Here is a 24,935-nt window from a genome sequence, read left to right as displayed (position 1 = left end):
CACACGAGTGCATCTTTCCCCGCGCACGACGTCAGGTGGGAACTCAAACATGCAGCGAGGCGGTTGATGACTTAAATAAAGCCGACATTTTTGTAAAAGTGGCTCTTAATACAAAGTCTCGCGAAGTTGCGCGAGAATCACGCGGAGGCGCTCGGCGTGTTTACAGGTAGTCCGAAGCGCTCCCGTTTATTCTACCAACAAAGGAACGTCAAATCTGAGGCGTTTTGCCCCCTAGTGCAGTTAATTGGGCTGTTATTTATTCGGACAGACACAATGCCGGGTCGGTTTTGTTCGTTTCCAAATTGCCCCAACAAAATTACACCGGTCACTCTCCGTTCATTGAGCTTCCACAGAGTTCCTGTCGCGGATGAGGAGTTGCTGAAGCGATGGCTGGTGGCCCTGCAGATGGAGCCCGGTACCGCGGCCGAGGAGGTGAAGCGCGGAGACCACAAAGTCTGCAGCGTCCACTTCGACCCTGATGATTTCTACCCAAGAAAAGCGCAGCCAGCTCCGGTAAAAAAGACGCGGAAGGGTCTAAGGAAGACTAAACCGCTGAAAGAACACTTTGAACGCACCAAACTAAAGCCCAACGCGGTTCCGAGGACCGGGACCCGTCTTTCGTCAGAACCAGAGGTAACGTCACAACGCTTATACGATTGTTGTTTTCTTTTGATAAATTTCATTTGGCTCTCTCTTACATCCGGTTTGAACTCATTGGATTGGCGCGTTGTTATGTGCCCGAAACTTCAAGATACTTTGTATTTTCCGCTAATTTCCCAGAAATATCCGCTTTTCTTCACGTAAACAAACCGCTCGTTGCGTGTTGGGAAACCATCTGACGTCGACTGTAAAAAGAGCCGCGGTTCGTGGGACGTGAACAGTCTTCGAAGCCCGGGCACATTACACGTATTTAGTATTTTAGCTCTTCTAACCCTGGATAAATACAGTGTTTAGGCAACTTTATGTCTCTGCGTGTCCGCAGCTTGCGGGGCTATTGCGTCATCTGCGGACGCGTCCCGCAACTCCCAACAATTGGCAGCCGCGATTGGTTCGCCCGACGACATAATATCCGGTCGTCGATTTTCCGACTTTACTTAATTTTTTTATGAAGTAAATTGAATTTAATCGTTTTGTTCGAGGTGATCTAAATTCTTTCGCTATCAGTTTACAGTAAACACAGACGCTGGTCATTTCAGCCAAACCAAAAATGGAATATCTTGACTGTTATTGCTCGTTCATTGGGTCTTTTCTGATAGATTTTTTTTCTACGATCGATGAATTATGAGTGTTGTTTTTTAACCTCAAACCCTTTTAATTAAGTCAAAGGGAAGTTGCATAGCGAACCGTGCACAGCGCCCCCTGCCGTTTCAGCTGAATAGTTGCACAGCAAACCAGGCTGCAGCGTCCCCAGCTGCATGTGGAACGCGTTGACCTTCACCATAAATACACGGTCATGTTATTTACTCAGGCAATTAATCGGGCAGCCTTGGGTAAGGCGGTGTCAGGGTCCTGATTGTTCCTCACCTATTACGGTGCAGTTAAACTCATAAAACATAGATGTGAGAATGTATTACAATGTTTTTTAAGTTAATTGAATAACTTATTTTATTTAGGCTCCTTGGTGGGTAGGGTTGTTTTCTATTTGAGTCTTCGCTCCTGAATTTTGGACTTGGGTCGATATTGATATTCCAATGCTCAGAAGCTTATAATAATTTAAGATCATTTGTCTTCCATTTCATGTCGCTCTCATTTCCTTCTCTGATGGCAGTTATTGTGGACAAGAGGTCCCAGCATCATCTGCCGCGGTATCACAAAAGCCCACTCTTTCTAGTAAGTTTGGGCGAATTAAATTTTATAAAGATGCCCTTTGCGTGTACAGTAAAGAGTTGCGACACTCTCAAGTGTATATTTATATTCACTCCCCATTGTTGCAACGGTTGTTAGAAGCAATCAAAAAGGTGCTGGTTCTTGGAGGAGACTTCCATCCCATCAACCGATGGTATTGCATGGAAAGAGAGCGAACTTTTAATGAGAATCATCTTATCTGGACCCGGAACTAGACCAACATTTTGTTGTAGGCTCTGAAATTGTCTGTGGTGCGCAGGTTAGAAGGTAGATAATTTCTGACATAACGCTAAAATGCAATACAGAGAGGAAAAGTATTTGTTATTATGCGCTTTCCATCCTTTTTTTGATGGATATAGGTTCCCTATCTAAATATTTCATTAACTTTTTAGATAGTTGCTCTATCAATTTCTTGTAAGCTTGCATCTGCGATAAACAGCTACTCGGTTGCTGGCTAGCAGAAATATATTCTTTGTTAAAAGAAAAGTGGTTCAGTAAATAAATAAAAGGTAGTCTTACAAGATCTTTATTTCTGGAGGTAAAGGAACTACGATTCCCACAGTTGGTTTCTTTAGCGAACGCTATTTTGGCATCGTTCGCGTTTGCTGTTCCACTGCAGGCGATTGTCTTTATGTTGTTTCCATGGTAACAGCGGGACTTGGAATGATATGATAGTTGGTGAAACAGTTTTTTTCCTTTTTTCAACGACATGAACGACACTACAGTCACAACAACTGGTTTCTTCAGGACTGGTTCTCAGGTGTACCTAGTTCTCACCTCTGAACAGTAAAAGACGAATAAACGCCGAGCTAAGCGAGATGTGGACGAAGCGTGCATGTGGTCTGTGACGTCACTAAAGGTTTTAATGCTAGTCTGTGTAATGGCGTCTTCCTGAGCGCTATGGTTCATTGTGGTTTCTTTTGCCCATTCTCTCTGTACATTGCACATATATGTGGTCTACTGGTGCAACAAAGGTCCTAAAAAGGATCTATGCACACTTCACAAGTTCCTGCCATCTGAGACGGATTGTGTGGCCATTGTAAATGTGTGGAAGTGGTTTGTTCGTCGAACCTGAGCAGATTGGAAAGGTCTAGAATATGTAGTGACCACTTGGAAGGGAAGTGCTACAAAAACTGGAGAGCTTGGAGGAGGAAAGCGGCTGACAAGTTACAACTAAGAACTACATCCTCCAGGTGTGGATGGCCCCTTCCTACCCCCAACAATGCTGGTGATGTTAGCGTGATGACAAGTCCACCCACAGGTAAAGTGATGACGGACCCACCAACACCGTTACTGGACCTAGCAACCCAGGCCCAGAATATTGTCTGCACCTGCGGCAGCCTCACCCCTTTGCCTTTGGACTTCATCAGAACTGGTGCTTCTAAAACCCCACTAAGTACGTTCATAAAAACGGAACGCTTAAGCATCAGATTTTCATGACATTTAAAACTTTTCAATGATTGAGAGGAATGTGTCATTTTGTTAAATGAACTCAAAAGTGACGTTCCTTTGGAGCATTTTAGCTGTAGGATTGCTCCAACAAAGCCGATGGGATATCGATGGATTCCACATCCATGTGCCCAGACGCTGGGACGTGGAACTTGTGTGACGTCTGGTAGTACCTCCAGCTGGAAAGGAAGCCAAAAAAATCATCTCACGAAATGGTTATTCTTGTTGAAATATGTATTGACTATTAATAATGGACCAGCAGAAAATATGGGTCTGGGATTCTCTCTTCAGATGAAGAAGCTTTATTAATCTCAGGGGAAAGGTTCTCCATCTTTCCTTTAACGGCACCAATCTGAGGGCTATTCTACGTAAACCACAGTAGCTGTAAGAGGATCGATGCAGAGGTTACTCATTTTGACTTCAAATTTCCCCTGCTTTCATTTGCAGCGTATATCTGTGGTGAAAAAACAGGATGGATTGATGTGAGGAGGCTCTTTTAGGCTGTTGTTCCCACAACAGAAAGTAGACTTGTACCAGTGACACCCCCCCATCACCACCAATGTCTTCACCAATTTTTCCTATAAAATCTGAGTTCAAATATGGTTTCTAAATGCTCCTGCTCCAAACCCTTTTTACCAAAGGAAAAGCCATCACCGCCCCAAGGTCGTTATGTCTCTCTTCTTTCTTTCTGTTTAGTTTGCGTCAGAACAGTAAACGCCCCTCATTTAATCCCTAATATTACCTTGGACTTATTGTGAGGTCAGATTTAAATTGTTGGGACCATTAAAGTGTGTATTTTTGCACATTTTCAGTGCTGGAGGTCACAAGCACTAAAGGATCGCACCTGGTCGGCCATATTTAAAGCATGTGGTCGACTGTTTATCTTCATTATTTTGTTACACACGATGTGTAGAGTCCAATAATTGCCTTAAATTCTCCACCTGCAGTGTTCAGTAATGGAATCAGAATAATTGCAACTTAGTTTAAAGCTCTCGTTCTCGTTTGTAGAGTTCTGCTGTAGTGTGTGTGTGTGTGTGTGTGTGTGTGTGTGTGTGTGTTCGTACTTAATGACGACTGTGGAATTATTAGGCGTATTCTGGGTCTTCCGTCTGGTTGAAATTACGCAAAGGGGAACTTAATGGAACGCCGAAGGAGCCGAGAACATGAACTCCGTCAACCCGGATCCCTGTTCCTGATTGGACCCGAGCCGCGGTCTTTAGAACGCTGTGTTTTGGTGCTTCGGTGGTTGATGTTTCTTATATCACAATATGTTATCAGTTTCCGCATATAGAGACGAGTTACGAAACACGTTAGTAGGGTTAGCCGATCTTAATGGAGAGTTTAATTGCCGACCACGCAACCCCTGATTGCTGCTACTGCGCATGCGCCGCAAGAAAGGAGGAAAAAAGAAAAATGGACGCCGGTAGAGAGTATAATAGATTACAGATGTTTCACTCTGTCGCTGTTTTCAGTTGCATCAAAGTTGGGAGAGGGAACGGAGGAGTTCCCGCTCGTGTTTCGGCAGGTTTTTGGCAAAGGCCATGTTTATACAGCTTTGAATAGTGTCTTGTTAATCAGGATGCATTATTTAATTATAAGACTGGATGTGAACAAAATAAATCTGATTTCATCTTAAAATTTGCAGTTGTCGATATCTTACATTTCAATGGTGACACTAATAATTTTAATTGCATCATACATCTGATAACATATTTCCATTGCTGTGTTTATCATTATGAGGTGAAAATGTTAAAAATGATCTTTTATCAGCACTTGTATTTAGTATAATAAAATCCTGAACATAGACTAATTGTAACTGTTCACCCAAAAAAGAACACTTTGAATTGGCAGGTTTTATGATTTAATACAAATAAAATAGTTCTTCAGTTTTTTGAAAACTACCGGTTATATCAGCAGCAACTACAGCTCATTTTGACAAAACTCCAGATTTCTCATTAATTTAGATTATACAAGATTGCATACTTTACTTATTTTCTTTAAAGATTGTTCTGTTTAAGAGATGTTCTGTCCTGCTTTTATTCATACAAAAACTATATGCTTTTAATATGATCTGCAAATACTCATTTTGTCCTTTGATGAGTTCAAAATTTTCAGAAGGAAATAAGTCGCTGTGCAACAAAAACTTGACATATTCCAAAGTCTTACAACCATATTTTCAAGCCTCTCCGTTGTTGGCTTTCTGTTTCAAATAAAGTCTTTGTTGGGCACATGAGGCACGTTCTCTTGATTTCCCAAATGAAATATCCAAAATGGCTACTGATGACTATTAAAGGTCATGTGGTTTGGATGGTAGCTTGGATGGTAGCTAAAAGGATAGCTAGTCCCATAACTGCACCAAGTTGTTTTCCTTCGGCACACACGGAATGGTCCAGCCCGTTGTACTAACATCGCTTTAAGAACATTTTTCAATATACTTTAACCTAATTAAAACGGCATAATCGGAGCCTGTGCGTGCACAATTGTTTTTTCCGTCTGTACGAAGTGACACGTCTTCTTCGTAGACGAGCTTTGGGCGGAAAGTGGAAAGTTCGGCGTTGTGCGCATGCGCTCCCCGGGATTAATATCAAGGCACAAAAGTGGCGCTACACCGTTCCGAGGTCTACTCCGGTAAGCGAATTTCTCTGACGTTTTTCATTGCAATTTTACGCCTAATTCGTTAAAGTTTGAAGAACTTGTGTGGGTCACAGGTTTTGTTCGGGCACATTCCCCCAGTTGCCAAAATACGACGCAAAGACACGCAAGAAAGCATGAGCGGTTATTTTAACAGATTTGACTCCCTTTTCTGTGCGTGCTGTGGCTGCTGCCGCCTCTAGTCTCCAGTATTGTTCAGTTGGCTCCCTAATGGCGGACGTCAGGCAGTGCTGTTTTCCGCCTGGGGGAGGTGGAGAAGGGGGGGGGGGTGCACATTTTATCGGGTTGTGGAGATCTTGAGGCTGTGCCTCGCTTTGGGGGTCACGGTGTCCACCAGGACGCTTGAACGGGATGGGGGGGCCACATTTGAGCTGCGTTGTTTACCACCTCATGACACAAATGTAGACTGTTCATGTGGTCATAGGGCTGGGGCGCCTCTAGCGGTGGCTGCGGGAGCTGCCACTGATTGCGCCAGGGTGGACGTGCAGGGTAACTTTCCAATTAAAAACCCCACCGTCACAGGTATCGCGAAAATCGGGATTTCGGTGGCGTGTCCGGGTTTGATTTGGAGGCACCGGCTTGTGCACGCGTGGTAAAAGTGAACAGCTTGAGAAGTGGGTGTTGGAAGTAAAAGTGCACGCTTCGATCGGCCGGTTTGCCGTGGGGTATCGCGTTGCGCGTCGTGTGCGACGTTTCGGCGATTCTTCCTTTATCTGACGCGAATGTTTTGCGACCATTTTTAGTGTCATTTCCACAACGGCGCAGTGTGCTCCCCTCCCCTCGATTCGCCGCTAATCCAATGGCTGTTTGCGCCAGGAAGGGCAGGGTGGGAACGGAACACCCTGAACCACGTTTCTTCTGGATCTCAACTTGAAAGCCAGCGTACTGCCTCCAGTTACCTGCGCTATTTCTGGAAGCGTTGTTCCATCTTACTGCTATTGTTCTTGATCAAAGTTTTGGACATGCTCTCCATAGTCCAGTTGCTCAGATGTGCTGAGAAGGGGGAAGGCAAGGACGGATGATGTCGAGTCACAGCCCCAGCGCTGATTCTGGACCAGGTTTGGTGCGGTGATGGTCCTCGTCATACAACTGAGCTTCCAGCTAGTGTTATTAATCAAGGGCACCGCCGGGGGGCTCCTGAAAGCTGGGCACAGGCCGCCTCTCTTGATCTAACATTTCAGAATAGTGTTCCCCGGTTGTGTGCAGCACAGAACAGGCGGGTTCAAGTTTCGTCTTGAGCTGGCAGGTAACCGGAAAGGGCATTGGTTTGTTTTTTCTGTTTGTTTATTTGTTTGCCCATCAGCCTGTTTGGATGATGTTCTGATGGCTGCGCATTACGCATCACTTCAGTGACATAATTCTTACATAATTGCAGACGTTTGATGCTTAATGTGCTATTTATGCGGCTCTCTGTGAAGCTGGCGCAAATGGCTGCGTTCCTCCGCCTTGTTAGTTGCGGGAGGGGGGGTTGGGGGGGGGGGGGGGGGGGTGGATGATGTCAACTTGGCTGCGTGCGCAAACTGATGGCAGTTGGAAAGCGTTAGGAGCAGCCAGGAAAGGTGATGATGTGGCCCAGCGCATCATCTGGCGCAGCTGTTGTGCGTGCGCGGCGCTTGTGCGCGGAGCTGAAGCCCAGCCCACCTCTCTGTCCACCTGGTGTTGACGTAGGGATCAAGGTTATATGCCAGAGCTCATTAATGCCGGACCTTCATCTCCCTCTTCTTCACGTGAGTGCAGGCTGGCGCTCAGCTCTGCATTGCAGTGTGAACCCAGTCTAGACCAGAGGATTTTTTTTTTCTCCTTCCCTCAGCCTGACTGACTTTCTTTGCTCATGAATTCTCTTGATTGGTGCAGCATCGGAGGTAGCTTTGATGCATCTTGCAGCACAGCTTGGTTCTGTGAATGTGAGGCTCAGGGGGAGGAGAAGGGTAAATATAGGTCATCTCCCAATCCTTTGACACCACATAACCCCACGGACACGTTAAAGTCACAACGTTCCTCAAAGATGTGTCCTTTTTTGTGTCTTCTTGAGTTAAACATGTGACGTTTAGAATAGTTTGGAATCTTCTGTTTTCAGAAATCAGGAACATATTGATCTTGAGTGCTGTACTGGTTTGGCTTGTGCTTCCTGTCACATGGTTACCATGAGCATCTCACCAGCCCCAGTGTTTAGTCAAGCAAATCTTAAAGGGACAGTTTACCTCAAATTCACCTGGAAAAAGGCTTTTATTTCTAGATCTGTTATTCAGTTTAGCCCATTCTGCAGTTTTAGATTTTAGATTTTTGTTTTTTCTCATAATGGAACAACTTACTTGTATTTTTAATGCTAAATGGTACAGTTGGTTCAGAATAGTGACCACCTTGTGCTGCGGCTGTGTAAAGAGCTCGGCATGACCACGGCTGTATGGGTCACTTTGGGTTGCTGCATCGCACATGTGACGGAAAACTTGAAGAATCATGTTGCTTCTGCAGTTGCTGGTGCCGGGAATGAACGGTTTCATCTTATTTTGCATCTAATTTGCTGAGATTGCTGAGTTTAGTTGAGAAGTCTGCTCCAGTCCACGTTGGACGCTACAGTGCTGGAGCCAAAATGGCCGTCGCCAAATGGCTGTTGTCAAGGTGGCAACCTGACTTCCTGCGTGTCTCTTCAGGCTGCAGGTCTTTCGGTCGTGAACATCACGAAGCAGCAAAGATTTGTCTGCACGAGAGTGTGCGTGCATCTGTGTCTGTGCTGCAGCTGTCAGCAACGGCGTGATGTGTGGCTTACAGCCCCTCCTCGCTGCTAACATGAAAAGGATATTTTGACTGAAGCAGATCAAAGCAGAAAGTGGTAAAATTTCAGATTTTTCGTCCTGATCGTGGCATTGAAGCCGCCTACCTTTTTTATTTCATGTTGCGTGATCACCCAGTCTGCAGAAATCACAAAAAGATGGACGGTTGATATCTAAATCATTCTGTTGGCACCCAGCTGTAGAGAGAACAAGTCCCTTTGGTGATGGGCATTGTGGTTGCCAGGCAACCAAGGCGTAGCTTCTCCGGTTGTCGAGGGCAACAGGCAAGAAGCGTTTTTGACCGACGTACATGTATGTTGAATGTGAACAACAGCAGTTAAGAGGAGTAAAATTCTGGGTCGTTAGGTATGGAGCTGGAGATGGAGGAGGAGGAGTGGGAAGGCCCTGATGAGGAGGAGCCTGGAGGAGGAGCAATATGGGCCCCGTTGCTGGGCAGGCACGTAGCAGTTGTTCAACATTCATCCATTAAAACGTCTTTGGTGTCATCCATCTCCTGCAAAACGCAGAGCGCCACCATGATTTTAACCTCTCTGTGTGGCATGTTTGAGATCTGGTATCTGGTAATAGTTTCTTCTGTGTGACCGTTTTGAAACTGCTGCACAGGATGTGCAAATTGTGCTCCATTAAAATGAATTTGAGGTCGTCTAGATGGCAGCAATGGCAATCATCTTGAATTCGTTGTCAAAATACTTTCTCCATGAAATGGAAAGGCAAAGATATAGTGAAATTTTGGAGTTTAGAGTCTCCAGTCAACCTAATTTGCAGGACATTACCGAATCCAAACCTTTGTTGTTGTGTTTTTGTTTTTTTTGAGGGACTGTTACTAACCACCACCCCACCTGTCTGCATATTAAATATCCCCAAAGTGTTTGCTTGTCTGTAATTGTACTGTCTGAGGAGTCTCTGAGGCAGAGTATGAATTGATTTAGCAGATGTCGCCTCCATAGTCATCCAACACCATTAGTCGCTTGTCCAACAGGGCAACAAAGGGGGCAGATCAGCCTGAACTTGTGCAATACGCAGCTTGTATACCCAGTAAATGACAGGTGTATAACTTTAGTCCCGAAGGTGAGTAATATATGTATAACTGCTCACATATACCAACCAACAGACGGTTTACGAAGTGCTAACAGAGAAAGTGTTGGGCAGTGATGGTTTTTGTCTCCCACTTGAGTCTGGGAGCACCTGCACCACAGTTGGTGGTGATGTAAACTGTTCGTGGTGCTGGCGATACCCCTCATCTCCTATCTGCTTGTGTTTGTGCTACCAGGTGGTTGCCTTAGTGATGGATGGGAACCAAAACCCTGTCGTAGCAGAGGAGGCAGGGGAGCAGGTGGAGCCCATGGATGCCACTCCTTCCCCCCAGCCACAGCCCACACCCGTATCAGAAGAGGATCAGGAGGCAGTTTCCATGGTGACTGAGGATGGTGCCCCAAAGGAGGGTGGCACACAGGACAATGATGATGATGATGTGGTTCTTGTTGGGGAGGAACCTTCTGCTACAGCTCCTCAAGACACACCCAGCACAGACTGCTTAGAAGCAGCTGCTGCCGTGGCAGGCGTGGACACGTCCACGGCCGCAGTGCCTTCCACAAACCCCAGCTCTCCCGCGTCTTCCAGTGCACCCAAACCTCAAACCACAGCCGAGCCGATCGTCATCGACGACGAGGAGGACCCCGATAAAGACGCATCCCTCGCTTCGCCGGCGCACCCCGGGGGCTCGTCGGCATCCCACTCGCCAGGTGCCCTCAGCAACACCGAGGCCGATTCAGAACTCCGGATCGCCAGTGTCACCACGCTGGGCGGCACCCAGAAAGAGAGCTTCAGCGCTTCGGCACTAGATGCTCTACCACATGAAGACGACGAGCAGGCAGACATGAACCTGATGATCACCTCTGTCACATCGCTGCAGGGTGGAGGTGCAGCGGACGCAGCAGTAAGCCTCAACGCCAACATAATATCACCTGTTTATCCTATTTATTGTTGTGCTTAATGATTACTATAATGGCTGTTTGGGGCAGTTAATTATCATTGATACGGTACCAACAGCCCCACGGTAGAAGAGGTTGGGTCCATGCAGCATGATATATGTCTTTTTATTGGCTAACACCTTGTTGGGAAGACTCTAACTAATTTAAGGAACAATGACTGTCCAGGCAGGTGAAGGTCAAGCGGAGGTGAACGGGCTACAGATCAGTAATGCTTTCAGCCTGAATCCCGACTCCTCACCCGGCTGCCCGACAGCTTCTTTCAACCCTGGGCGGGGCTCAGGACCAGTGGGCCAGCTGGCTCAGAATGGAGACATGGGGTCTCACAATAGAGCAGGTGACGAATTGCGCTGCAAAAAATTCACGTTTGTGTTTATTTTCATGTTTTAGGTTCCAGATTTGTTCTTAAGAACTTCCCTGTTGCCCATTTAATACTGTAAGACATTTGCTGTGCTTCCACTGAGGAAATTATCCCAGTGTTGGATTACAACAAGCCTAGGACAAATGGTTTGGGGTATTATTGACTGTTATACACAACCCGTAACAAATTCATTCCTAAGCAATGTGCATAAACATCATTTATACAAGAACCTGCTTTTATTTCCACTGCATTTGAGTTGATTATTTTATGGACTGTCAGCCAAAACACGCTTACAGTTAAAAGCTCAGTCGCCCTGGAAACAAACTAAGCCCGATTCTGAACAGCACGATTCTTCCTCAGGTGCTTTGGTGGCTGCAGGACAGGGCAGTGTTTTAGCATTTGACAGCGATATAAGATGTGCCCCAGGGATTACATTTGATCTGATGAACAGCCTCTCACCCAAACCCTTTCTAATTAAGCTGCTTGTATTTTATAATTATCTCTCAATTCGGGAATTGAATATTTGACAATCTGGCTATCGCTGTCATGAACAGGCTGAACTTGTCATTTACGCACACATTTAATCAAATGGACTCTAGATGGTGCTGTTGTAACTTCTAAAAGTGGCTACTGGAGGATTCATTGTTGATGTATCGTAGTTCTGTGTTTTAAGATGCTGCCGTCTTTCCTTCCAGATTCATGGATCTCCCAGTCGGCTTCAGTGCCGCGCAGCCTAAAACAGACAGGAGTCGACTCGCCCTCACCAGCCACCTCATTGCCCAAACCTCCAGGCCAGTCTTCCTCTTCTAATTCCTCCTCTGGCTCCCAGCCACAGCCCAGGACAGTGAAGGTGATCCTCAATGCTCACTGAGGTCCTGTGTAGTTCATTAGAACTGTTTCATGGTTTAACTGTTCCTCGTGCTTTGCAGGAAGTTTTCATTATCAGGCTTTGTTTAATTAAAACACTTAATGTCTTTGATCTTCTCAGGTAACCTGTGCTAACTGTAAAAAACCTTTGAAGAAAGGTCAAACAGCCTACCAGCGTAAGGGTTCCACACACCTGTTCTGCTCCACTACCTGCCTGTCTGCCTTCTCACACAAACCCGCCCCCAAGAAGAGCTGCACCATGTGTAAAAAGTGAGTCCCCGAGGTGTCGCCATGTGCTGACCTGGCCCAAAGCTGTGTTCAGTGTTAACCTGTGTGCGTCTGTTCTCAGGGACATCACAAACATGAAAGGAACCATCGTGGCGCAGGTGGACTCCAGCGAGTCTTTCCAGGAGTTCTGCAGCACAGGCTGTCTAGGTGCATATGAAAACAAGCAGAACCCCCCCAAATCAAGCCTCAAAACCAAATGTACTGTCTGCGGGAAGCTGACGGAGGTCAGTCCGGGCTGGAGAAAGGCTACTTCGATAGGCAGTCTTCTGCTGCGACAAGCTTTAAGACTCAAATCTGTACTTTTTGCCAACAGATCCGGCACGAGGTGAGCTTTAAGACCGTGACTCATAAGATCTGCAGCGACACCTGTTTCAACGTTTACCGCAGGGCCAACGGGTTGATCATGAACTGCTGCGAGCAGTGCGGCGACTACCTGCCCAGCCGACCGTCGGCCAACCACTTCCTGTTAGTTGATGGCCAACAGAAACGTTTCTGTTGCCAGAACTGCATCAGGGACTTCAAACAGGTATTGAAGGCCCTGATTGCACCATACTTCGGATTTGTTTTGGTGTTCTGATTTAGCTCCGTCTGAAGTAAAAGTCTAGGACAGCACATAAATATGCCCATTTATATCCCATCGTAGGGTCAAATATAAAGAACAAGCGTGCTTACTAAATCACATGTGAATTGGTTACTATTAAACCACATATATACATACATACATATACGTATATATACATACATACATGCTGAAAACAGAGAAATTCTACCTTTAAGTCATGATGTTTTTTTCTAACTGTATTTGATTTCCTATCTCTAAAAAACTGATAGTGGTTCTAATGGCAGTATGAGGCCTGCCGTCCTGTCCAAACCAGAAATTACTTGTCTGAATTGATTTTGTTCCTTAGCAACCCAAAGTGGACAGCACTAATATATAGATTAAACTGCGAGGCCTCTTTGGAAGAATCCGGCATGTTTAGTTGTCATTCATCCCCTAATAAACGACGAACCTTTACTGACGGTGTGGGATTTAACTAACGGATTAGTTTTGGGGTTTTTTTCCCATCACCTTTGTTGTCACAGGCGCACAGCAAACTTGCAACATGCCAGACATGTAAAACACTGATCAAGACCGGAGAGGTGCTGCACGGTCTGGGCGTCGGTGGCGTGATGGGCTCCTTCTGCTCCGTCAACTGCTTGAACAAGGGCAAATTGACGACGGCCTCCTTTGTCGGTAAGGAACCAGACGACACAACCTTCCCCGCTACGCTTTGCTGCTTTCATTTTTTTGCGTTGTTAATTTGTCACCGGCTTTATTTGTGCCCCGATTCTGAGATTTAATTCAAGTTTCACAGTTGGTGATCGCAGTGTTGAGTCTGAGCAGAAGCAACAGGCAGTGTGAAACAAGCAAAATGATATTCAGTCAGATTTAATTGAATTCTCTGTCTGGATTTGTATTGTTTTGGGTTTTTTTACCTGTTTGTCCAGTTTATTGCTAACAGGTTTGTCTATCCTGGTCAATCATCTCACCAACTAGATTAAAATGGTTCAGAGCTCCAATGTTAATAACAATAATTGATAATTATAAATGTAATTTTGTATCTATATCAACTTTAAATAAAAAATAAACTCCATTTTCCATCTCTTAAAGGTTTCATTATTATAAATGAATAAAACTATTACATGAATGTTCAGCTCTGCCTTGCTGTTGTTTTAAAGAACTTTAATTTTGTAAATACTTTCTTTTCTGATCTTTACATTTCGATATCTCTGTGTGTAGCCACAGAGCCTACGTGTCACTTCTGTAAGAGGAATTCATTACCGCAGTACCAGGCCACGTTACCAGAGGGAAACGTCCTCAACTTCTGCAGCTCGCAGTGTGTGACCAAGTTCCAGGTTAGACTCTTTATTTAAAAAAACATGCAGGTCTGCAAAAATTAAAGACACAGCCGCTCTTTAATAATGACATAGAATATAATACCTTGTTATTTTCAGCACTTTCCTGAAAACTCTGTTTTGTCTGTCGTGAAAATAAACTATGTACTTGAAGAAAATAAAACTCATATTAAAGGTGAAATCAAGTTTTCAGTAGTTTTTCCAATAAACAATTGTAGAATGCTTTTTCAGAACTGGCACATTTACATATTGAGAGCTTATGGAAGCACAGAAGACATGTCGCGTGTGTTGGAGGGCTGTGCGTCACGTTTTTCTTTATTTTGCCCAGAACGCTACCCTGCAAACGGCCACAAACGGACAGCTGCCTCTGTCCACTGCTGCCGACACAGTTCAGCTGAAATGCAACTACTGCCGAGGAGCCTTCAGTCTGAAACCTGAAACCTTGGAATGGGAGGTGAGACCACCCTTTCTGTTCAAGCAAGTAGCTAAAATGCACAATGGTTAAAAAATAAAATGGCAAGCAGGAGTCTGAACAGAGGTAGAAACGTCCAAGACTTGTACCGTATTTTCCGGACTATAAGTCGCACTTTTTTTCATAGTTTGTCAGGGGGTGCGACTTGTACTCTGGAGCGACTTAAATAAATACGTTATTAGAATTTCACATGTTTGTTATTCACACTGACAACCACAAGAGGGCGCTCTAGGCGTGTGTACCTGAGGAACGAGTTCCTTTAGCAACGCAGAAGAAGAAGCGGTGCTTCGTTTATGGAGTTAGACTTGATTGTTTGGTAAACTTGCTCGGATGTTCTTTATGCTATAGTTATCTGAATAACTGTTAATATGTTACGTTAACAAAGCAGACACATACTCAGTTCGTTGTGGGTCATGTAGCTGAATTTGTTACGTTAGCATACCGTAACCCTATTGCTAATCCATGCTAATTGCCTTTCAATGTATGTTCTTGGTCTCGGATTTTATCAAATAAATTTTCCCCCAAAATGCGACTTATAGTCCAGTGCGACTTATATATCTATTTTTCTTCTTTATCATGCATTTTTTGGCTCGTGCGACTTAAACTCCGGAGCGACATATAGTCCATAAAATACGGTACTTATTCCGCGTTGCCCTTTAACTGTTCTGTAGCTGCAAAAATAGCTGTTTTTATGTTTTTGTTACCTGGTTTGATTGGGAAATCACAGTCCTCCTATAATGTCAGCCAACTGGATCCGATTTGCTCTGCAGTCTTGTATTTTAATTTAAAGGGCCACCTGCAGTGAGTCTAAATATGTTTCCCTTCAGGATAAGATGTATCAGTTCTGCAGTAAGGTTTGCTGTGAGGACTACAAGAAGCTTCACTGCATTGTGACGTTCTGCGAGTACTGCCAAGAAGAAAGGACGCTGCATGAGACGGTCAAGTTCTCAGGAGTCAAGAGGCCGTTCTGCAGCGAAGGTTCTAATCTGTCGCAGCGCAGAGATGGTTCTTGTGTTGCATGGTTGTAGGATTTGTGCCACGCTATCATCTCTCCTTTAAGACATTTCCACTTTTTTCTCCCCCCCCCAGGATGTAAGTTGTTGTTTAAGCAGGATTTTATCAAGAGGTTGGGTCTGAAGTGTGTAAGCTGTAACCACTGTAACCAGCTCTGTAAGAAAAGCATCACCCGACAGTTCGGAGGCACGACTCGCGACTTCTGCAGCGAGACCTGTGCCAAGAAGTTCCACGACTGGTTCTACAAGGTATCTTCTTCACCTCTGCATCATTTTTAAAGACGCTCCAGATAAGCGTTTAATGGTGGGTGTGAAACCGTCCCTTTTCTGGCCACTAGGCGGCGAGATGCGACTGTTGTAAGGTTCAGGGAAACCTGACAGAGTCTGTGATGTGGAGAGCAGAGATGAAACAGTTCTGTGACCAAGATTGTCTGTTGAAGTTCTACTGCCAGCAGAACGAGCCCATCATGGTCACGCAGAAAGGCCCTGAGAACTCCAGCATAGGTACCAACTGTGTGTCTGCAGATGAAAACAAATATTAGGAATCAGAAGTGCATTCTATTTTTATTGCTGTAATCAAGCCTGATTGTTACATTCTAATAATTAGATTCACTAATGTTGTAATAAGGTGTGATACTTTTATCTATATTCATATTATTGTGTATATATTTTCTCTTTTGTAGGGGTTGAGTTGCAAGCACCCAAATTTGGGGTAGGTGATGGTTTATCATAGTTTCCTTTAATTCGTGATTATTTTTAATCTATGTTGGATTTAACTGGCTGTATTTATTTTATTTTTTTGCTGTTGCAGCTGGTGAACCAGGGTTCAATGGCGTACGCTGGTGGTCTGATGAGAGATGTGAAGAACAAGGCAGTTCTCTGCAAGCCGCTCACCCTGACCAAAGCTACTTACTGCAAACCACACATGCAGAGTAAACATTTACAGACAGGTATAAATAGCTGAAACCGATTTCTTAGAGTGTTTTAATGTCACACTTATGTGATGATCACATTAGAAACCACAAATAGCTGTGTGGATACAACACGAACACTTCCCTTTCGTCCAGCTTTTCCTGATCTGCGATACTTGTCTCCTTAGATGTAGATGATGGCATTAAGAGGGAGTATGTTCCTGTTCCCATACCTGTCCCCGTCTTCATCCCTATGCCCATGAATATGTACTCCCAGGTCACTCCCACTCCAGTGTCTCTGCCTATACCGGTAAGACGTGCTCATGAACGCAGGATACTAATAAACCTGCCTGATTACTGACCCAGAAGCTCTGTCCAGGTGCCTGTGCCTGTCTTTCTGCCTACGACCCTGCAGGGGGCAGAGCAGATTATTGAAAGCATCAATGAGCTGAAAAACAACGTGACCCCTGAGCTGCAGCGTGTGCCTCAAACACTCAAAGAGGAGCAGAAAGAAGGTACAATCGTGTGACTAGGGATTCTTCTAGTGTTTTATTTTCTTTGGTTTTTAAGATGTCATAATTTAATGGAAACATCTGAAACTACAAAATCAGTCTCTGATATAAATACTTTGTTCTCTGACTAAACTCAAATCTCAGTCCATATCTACCTGGCTGTGCATTTCAGATGTAGAGACAATAAAGGTTAAGAAAGAGGTTAGAGAGCAGGAATCCTCCATCAGCAACTCGGAGGAGGAGGAGGAGGAGGAGGAGGAGGAGGAAGAGGAAGAGAAGTACGATCCTAACCTGGATCTGGAGACCGACTTCCCTCAAGGTAACCGCTGAGGTTCTAAACTCATGGCTCCTTCATAAGTCAGGAAGAGTTCTATTTTATGCTGTGTGAGGATGCAGGAGTGGTAGCATTAGAATAGCCTTTATCCTCCTATCTGTAAAAGATTCAGCCAGTTGGAACACAAAGCTCTGAATGCTGAGTCATTAGCATCTTTAAGCATTAGCATAAATGAATTGAAGGGGAGGTGTTTTTTTTTTTGATTTTTTTGTAGTCTCAGCATTGGAGCCTGCTCCAGTCCTGGAGGGAATGGACGAGGACATGAGCTTCTCTCTGCCTCCAGTCCTGGCAGAGTCGAAGGAGGAAGAGGAGGAGGAAGAGGAGCCGGTACCTCGACCACAGCCCAGAAAACAAGTATGTCAATAAAAATTAAAAATGTATTGGCCAATTTTACTGTGTAGTAAGTGATGATTGTGCACTGCAGGGGAACAAGAGGCAGGCAGTTGAGCAGAGCTCTGCCCAGATCTCATCGGAGGGGCCATCGGTGAAGCGCTCACTGCCTCTCAAAGCTCGCTACGGCATCTATGCCTGGAAACGATGGGTGCTGTCTTCTGAAAAAACTGAAGACACCAAAGATGAGGATGGCTCCAAACCCGGTAATTTACCAAGCCAGTTAAAAACATATCTGTAAACGTAGAAGGTGTCTGCATGTTTCTGGACGTGTTTGCTAATGGCAGCTGATGTGTGGTGTCCTCTGCAGTCCGGGTGAAAAGTAATCTTCTGTCCCTGAGTCCGGAGGAGCTGAATGAAGGCCTGTCACAGTTTGTAAGGGAGGTGTGCAGGCCGAATGGAGAGCGCTATTCACCCGACAGCATCTTTTACCTCTGTCTTGGAATTCAGCAGGTTAGTAACCAGCCTGAGAGCTCAGCTCAGGTGTAGAAATGAGAGCTTTTATTAGAGATGTCAGTCACACTGTCGCAGTAACGGTTTATTAACTTGGTTTATTAAAAGCTTTTATCCTGGATAATTGCCACAATCCTACGTTTGTACACTTGCACTGTACGTGATCTATACAATGAGGTCATTCTACATCAGTGTTCTTAGGCATCCTTAAAATTAGTACAATGGTAATGGAAATTATGTTTTCATAATTATTATAATTGATTTTTTTATTCATAATTACTTGGATTATAAATCTTAGTATAATTCGTCTTGTTGGGCGGCCTTTTCTCCAGCCTGGAGCCTTTTTTTACGGTAGGAACTAAAAGCAGATAAGTGTTTCCAGTAGGACAGATATTACTGGTGCACATTCTTCCCCACGTGAGTCAGTGCGGCATGGCAGCGGAGCGGGGAACAGGATCTTTCAAAGCTTCCTGGCATGTGTATTATCCGAGTGTAAAATGTGAGAATTGTTTTTTATTTCTATAAGACATTGTGTGATGTAAGGAATCACTCATTTCTGTGCATTTTGATTGATATTACATCGATTTAGAACCCGTTTTGAATCTCTGGTGAAATGACCGTATGCAGTATTTTGTGGCAACTTAAGATTTGTAATGTATTTATTTAATGCTTAGCGGTGTATCTATAGATTTGTATGTCCAGTGATTATAATTCATTGCTGTTCACATCCTGAATAACGGTGATGATCATCTAAATATGAGGACACTGATGGTTGATTTCAAAGGACTACCTCATCTTGATAACCTATGTGTAAAACTTTTATTTTATTTTTTAATTGTGGTGTGTATCTTTCTAAGCATCTCCACACCAAAGGCCGGAAGGATGACCTGTTCAGTGACTCGTGCTACCAGCAGTTTGGAGAGGAACTTAACAAGGTTCTCAAGGATTGGCAGCCCAGTGTTCTCCCTGATGGTCAGTACTGTCTGATTTTGACATTTTACACAATAATACTCTAGATTATGGTCTAAATGGAACAAATGTGTAAACATAAGTAAAATAATCAGTTTTCAGCTCAGCATTTCACGTGAAAATGTATTTAGTTCCAATTTGAGGTGCTCGTTCTCAGTGTCCAATGATTAGAACTTTAATGCTGTTCACATTCTGATGTTTTGTGATTGCACTGTAATATCATATGAGGACACTATCAACGCGCACAGATAAAATAAATTCCAAAAGGTAGTGTTTTCATCTGGTCCCCTTTGCTTATTTTGAAGACATTCTCAAGGTGGACTACTTGTTGTGACGAGTGTTACTTGTACATCGTCTGTATTTTACATTCTGGTTATTTGCTGCTCCTTCCAGGCTTGCTGTGGAGTCGAGTGGAGGAGCAGAGCCTGTGGAGCAGCAGGCAGCTCGGGGAACAGAGTCCCGCCATGTTGCTACGTTCCCTTGTTTACCTGAACACTAAATATTTTGGCCTGCGCACGGTGGAGCAACATCTCCGCCTCTCTTTTGCCAACGTCTACGGCCCTGACACCATCCATCCTGTCACTAAGGAGACGACAGTCTGCATCAGTGTGCCTTCAATTTCTCAGGGTGACCACGGTGAGGCCTTTACTGTAAAAGTGTCACATTTTAGACTGAATTACACATGATCTCTTTTATAGGTGGTGGGGTTAATTGTGTAGCTGTTCAGATCATGTCATAAAAGCACCAAATGTGTGTCAAGAGTAACATCCTTTGTCCCTTCAGTGCAAACAGAGTCTCGGAAAAGAAAGCGGAAGTCGGAGGATGATGATGAGGACCAAGAACCCAGCGACTCGGCAGGCTCCACCGTGCGCTGCCCAGTTAAGAAGCACGAATGTCACCTATATGATCTGTACAGATCAAAGTGGTGAGTTCCCTATATGTCACTGCAGCAGTCGTTTCCTCTGATATTTGAAATTCTGTCTACTCCAAAGGAGGCTGTCGCCTGTTTTCCACTAAATTTGTGTATTTGAGTCCTGTGATTATAACTCCATGCTGTTCACATCCTGAACTGCCCTGTTGATGACTGAAAGATGAGGACTTCCAAACGAAATTAAGAGGAAAAACGGGCCATTTTCTTTCAAACTGCTCCATTTTGTTTGGCATACTCTCACAATACTGAAGTTTATGGAGCACACAAATTGTCTTCATCTCCCCAACTTTTCCTCTGTTTCTGTGCCCACAGCCCGCCCTCATTGCGTGATCGCCTTGACCTTTTCTACGTCCAGCCAGATCCTGCTCGTGACCCTGATGGCCAGCTGTGGTTTACTTCAACTCCTCTGGAGAGCCAGACTCTGGAGAACCTCCTCACCCAAGTCCTCCTGGTCAGGGATGTTTACACGGACAAACACTACACGGAGGAAGACGTGGACGGAGGAGAATAACAGTCGCCGCTGCTGGCGCCGGAACCTTGTGTGTGTTCGCTCCTCGTCTGTCTTTAGCTTCTCACCCTCCTTAATCCCAGTTGCTGGTTCCCTCCCATTGAGGAGCGTCCTTACGAAGGGACGATGACCATAGTGGTGAAGAGCAGCCCAAACTTGACTTACAGAAGAGAACAGGGGTGGTTCTTCCGTTTGAGGTGGGGAAATGTCCCGATGTGTGAACTGAAAACACGGTGGGCCAGATAAAGCCTATTCAGGGAATGCATTTATAATGTGATGTGGTTCCTGCCCCCAATCCTGAGGTCCTAGTTTTGGCAGAAGCTTAAAAATATTTTTTGTTTTTGAAAATTAGGAGACAAGGCACTTTGAACGTTTTCAGCTCTGGTACCAGAATGAATTTGTGTATATAATGAATCAGAAGACAGGATATTTTTTAAGGTAAAACAAAATCAAATCAATAAATGTGACTCAATCCAGAATTGGATACATTATTTTTATGGATGAGCTCAGACAGCGATACCCTCAGGCTCACCAGCCCTGATGGAAGTATCTGATGCCTCCATTCGGTCCCCCAGAGAGCAACTAGAGCCGTTATGAGGGTGATACACAAGAAAACTGTTGAAGTAATAATGGAGACATGGCTGCTGAACACCAAATTGTCCGATTTGCTCTGCTCAGTTCTGGCAGCATCAGTCGGGTGAGAGCTGGTGAAACAGATGAGCGATCCCAGCAGATGAGCGATCCCAGCAGATGAGCGATCCCAGCAGAAAGATTAGAAGCCAACTTGTGAAACTAGCCTGCAAAATACCGGTCACTGTCCTCAGTCCTTGAGTTTTACAACAACCAAAGAGTGAAACTGTCCCAGTCGCTTGCTTTCTTTGCTTTGGGAGTTGAAACAAAACTATGAGCCAGCGGGCTCCTCGAACTCGAGGTCGAATCCCACCCATGCTCACTAGCACTACATCACCCCTGAAGAGGTCGCTCACCTGCAGCATCTGCCCTCCAATGTCAACAGTTGTGGGTGGTACCAAGCACAGGTGCAGAAGTGTCAAAGCTCAGGCCGGCCACCTTGTTCTATACTCAGTAACTCGACGCCAGTTTCAGATGGGACTTGATCAGATCTCCCTTTTCCCTTTAAAAAGAGAAACAAAAGGTTCGAACAACTAACCTCTCAACACAGGAATGGTCACGTTTACTCGCACAGTCCAATAAAAGGATCCAGTCAGGTAAAAATAAGTGGATTCAGCTGTTGCACTGCAAGGTCAATCAAGAGAAAACGGACGCCACCTCTTTTGATTTGGGCTGATTCGGTCCATCGCTCCTCCCGTGCGCTGCTCTTCCTTCACCATCCCTGCTCTCAGGCCCAAACCGCTGCATCACAGAGGATGCCTTCAGCTCGGGAGGGCAGGAGTCGGACGGTAAAAGATCTCGAACTCCCGTTGGACACGCAACCTTCCGACATGCTGCGTTTCTTAAGGGGACTCTGTGGGAACCTCCATTCACGCCATGTAGCATTATATGCATTCTAAGCCCAGATTGGGTTGCTTTTTTTTGAAGTGTAAATATCTGAGACGGACAGTTCATAAGGACGGGACCTCGAAGACGCTTCGGAGGGGGGGGGAAGAAAATCTCCCACATGAAATCTCACCTCCGGTGAATTCTTTAATACTGATATTTATTTCTTTCAGTTTGTATTGTTTTGTGTTTTTTCTCAGCCCTCTTTCATTAAGAACCTGCTGCAGTCCCACGCCTCGCCCCCTCCCTTAAAGGATCCTGAGCACGATCATGACACCGCAAAGGACGGATTGTTTTTACATTTCTTTGTTCTTATTAGCACTAAGCATCCGTTTAGATTGCAAACTTAGCACTTGTTCATAAGAGTCCCTCTTCCAAGCCGTTATGAGGTGCGTGCACTGTAAAGGAAAAAAGTTACATCTCCGAGTTACTTTCTTTTCTTTCCTCTTCTGTCATGGAGCTAAAACTCACCATTATCAAGACTTGTTTTCATTTGCAGTTTTACACAAATTGGAAGGTTCCACAGAGAAATGCTTTGGGGTTACACCACAGGGCTCGCGGGTTCCGATTTTCCCCAGTAGAGACTCCAACATTTCAAACGTTAATGGGATCGTGGACAGGTTTTTTTTTTTCTCCTCCCTGCTGGACTTGAGGCAGCGATCTCGTCGCTGTGGTCGACTTCGATGCCTAATGTGAATGTGCCTATCTGTAAATACTGAAGAGTGATTGTGACTCCAGACCGATGTGTGTGAGCTGATACGGCCGCATTAAATAAATGTTTTTTTTGTTTTTTAACCTCTCTTTCTGGTGTGTTTTTTTTGTTTTTTTTAACAGACTTGTGATTGAGAGCCTCCATCTTTGATTCCACCTTAGGATCCACTTTTACTTCTCTTTATTTTCTGCTATCTGCTGCTTGTTCCTTATCAGGGGCACGTGGAATACCGGAGCCTATCCCAATGTTCTGGAGTCCAATGCAGCGTCCACATAAGTGTGGAGTTCCTCCAGGTACTCCAGTTAACTCCTACAGACCAGAAACATGCACTGGTGTGTGTGTGTGTGCATGCACGCCCTGTGTTGGGTGATGACCTGGTCAGGCGACCACTGGGTGAGACACCAGCACCCTTATTAGGGACAAAAGGCAATAAAGATGCATCAGATAAATGATTAAATGTATGGAAACATTAAGAAAAGCATGTGTGCAGGACACGGAGGCCTCTGACCTTCCTCACAAGTAAGCAGCCTTTCTGACAAGGTGTCAGGCAGATGTGGCTCATGACACCAGCGTGGGGGCGGTGGGTGTCATGAGGGAGATGACAGACAGTAAGACAGGAGGAGGCGTGGCCTGTCAGCACCGGGGGGGGGGGGGGGCGGCTCATCAGACAGGAAGTTGTGTTGGGGAAGGTTAACGGGAATCGTTCATATCTTTATTTTTTTCATATGTTTTCTTCCTCAATTTTACAAAAACCACACACACACATAAACCAGCTGCTAACTTAAACAGGACATTTTTAGAAACTTTTATGATGGATAAATACATTTTTGGGACACCGGTACTGTCTAAAATCAGTGCCCTGTCTCCCCCATTAGGGGGCGCTGTGCCTTCGCTGTGAGCCCCTCCCTCAGGACAGCTTTATTAGCGCTTCAGGACCATTAAACACCCATCAATAACTACAGGAAGAGCTTCTGTGTTGTCCAGCTTCCGTGTCAGGACCCCTCGTCTGACGAGAGGTTGACATTTGCGGCCTCTCCTCCCCTCCCTTAAGCCCCTGCACACCCCACCTTCTCTATCAGCTCTGACCCCTCCCGACCTCATCCTCTGATAAGAAGAGTATGATGAAAACTCCAAGGGGTAAAAAAATAAATAAAAAATCCCCCAAACTTTGCCCTCGCATTTTTGGGTGGGATGGTGGCCGGGTGGTGCAAAACATGACAAACCCCAAATTTTTTGAAGAGGCAAGCTTTTTTCTTTCTGGGCTATCAGTCAGAGTTGGCCAGACTCCAGTAACTTGCCCCATTGATCAAAAGCTAAAACAGCCCCGTACACCCACACAGTCAGGCCTGCGAGGGGTGTAAAAACATTTTTTCACCCTTGTGGTTTTTTTTGTTTGGGCTCAATCCCCAGCTCATTCAGGGGACATAAAAGAAGCGCTTCGCTCAGCAGGGTCATGTGGGCGAGGCCCAGGGAGCAGACTATAGGTGGCGATTAGGGCCTCTAATGTGCAATGAATCCTCTACGAATCACATGATATGAACTAATGTCGCCATTTAATGATAAAACAGTGACTGGGAGGGAAGTGTGGGCGTGCGCCTGTCTGACCATGTGTGTGTGTGGGGGGGGGGGGGGGTGCGGCTGCAGACAGGAATGGATGACAACTGCAATTCTCAAGTTATATGTTGCGATATACAGTAGAGATTTTCTAGAAAGTCAGGAGAGAGTGGGGGGGGTGGCGTTGATGCATCATTCCAGCGAGCCTCCTTTTCCTCCCCCGTTACTCATGTTCGTGCGAAATTCACCACGGTCATTCCCAGATTGCTCCATCACTACCTGCATTTTATCAAACGCAGACGGCGAGACCAGCTTGGTCCAGTTCGTCTGCCTGCGGTTTATGATGATGTCCAGCCTGCTCTTCCTCACGTCCTCCCTGAGAAGCAGATGTTGAGTGTGTTGCGGGATATTTTGTCACCATTAAGCAACAAAGACGCTGTCCCATCACGCTTGACTGCGTTGCGTGTTAAGCAGGGCGGTACACACCCTTGTCTGACCTGTAGGTGTCCCCGCAGAGCTGACC

General features: G+C 45.2%; 1 protein-coding gene across 2 annotated transcripts; it reads left to right on the top strand.

Moving 5' to 3' along the window:
* The first annotated feature begins 152 nt into the window (after positions 1 to 152).
* On the top strand, positions 153 to 22,941 carry zmym2 (zinc finger, MYM-type 2). Of its 2 annotated transcripts, none has more exons than XM_029850207.1 (25): positions 153 to 633; positions 10,009 to 10,674; positions 10,895 to 11,063; positions 11,783 to 11,937; positions 12,076 to 12,224; positions 12,304 to 12,466; positions 12,556 to 12,768; positions 13,326 to 13,476; positions 14,023 to 14,138; positions 14,467 to 14,592; positions 15,438 to 15,588; positions 15,700 to 15,872; positions 15,962 to 16,127; positions 16,307 to 16,335; positions 16,435 to 16,573; positions 16,723 to 16,844; positions 16,914 to 17,049; positions 17,219 to 17,365; positions 17,595 to 17,734; positions 17,805 to 17,976; positions 18,081 to 18,223; positions 19,081 to 19,195; positions 19,586 to 19,828; positions 19,976 to 20,117; positions 20,436 to 22,941. In XM_029850207.1, the coding sequence occupies exons 1-25, from the start codon at positions 274 to 276 to the stop codon at positions 20,632 to 20,634; spliced, it is 4,485 nt and encodes a 1,494-aa protein (XP_029706067.1). In that variant the 5' UTR covers positions 153 to 273; the 3' UTR covers positions 20,635 to 22,941. The 2 variants fall into 2 exon arrangements, with proteins under 2 accessions (XP_029706067.1, XP_011611721.2); XM_011613419.2 differs by lacking the exon at positions 153 to 633 and adding an exon at positions 5,781 to 5,922.
* Positions 22,942 to 24,935: the final 1,994 nt, after the last annotated feature.

The sequence above is a fragment of the Takifugu rubripes genome, chromosome 1 (assembly GCF_901000725.2).
Source record: "Takifugu rubripes chromosome 1, fTakRub1.2, whole genome shotgun sequence".
Taxonomy (NCBI): domain Eukaryota; kingdom Metazoa; phylum Chordata; class Actinopteri; order Tetraodontiformes; family Tetraodontidae; genus Takifugu; species Takifugu rubripes.
Note: the sequence above shows the minus strand (reverse complement) of the source record. Positions and strands in the feature narration are given on the sequence as shown.

Coding starts and splice junctions, on each gene's coding strand:
- zmym2 (XM_029850207.1), top strand. CDS start 274: ATGCCGGGTCGGTTTTGTTCGTTTCCAAATTGCCCCAACAAAATTACA. Junction 10,675..10,894: donor GAGGTGCAGCGGACGCAGCA/GTAAGCCTCAAC, acceptor ATGACTGTCCAG/GCAGGTGAAGGTCAAGCGGA. Junction 17,366..17,594: donor GGAGACCGACTTCCCTCAAG/GTAACCGCTGAG, acceptor ATTTTTTTGTAG/TCTCAGCATTGGAGCCTGCT.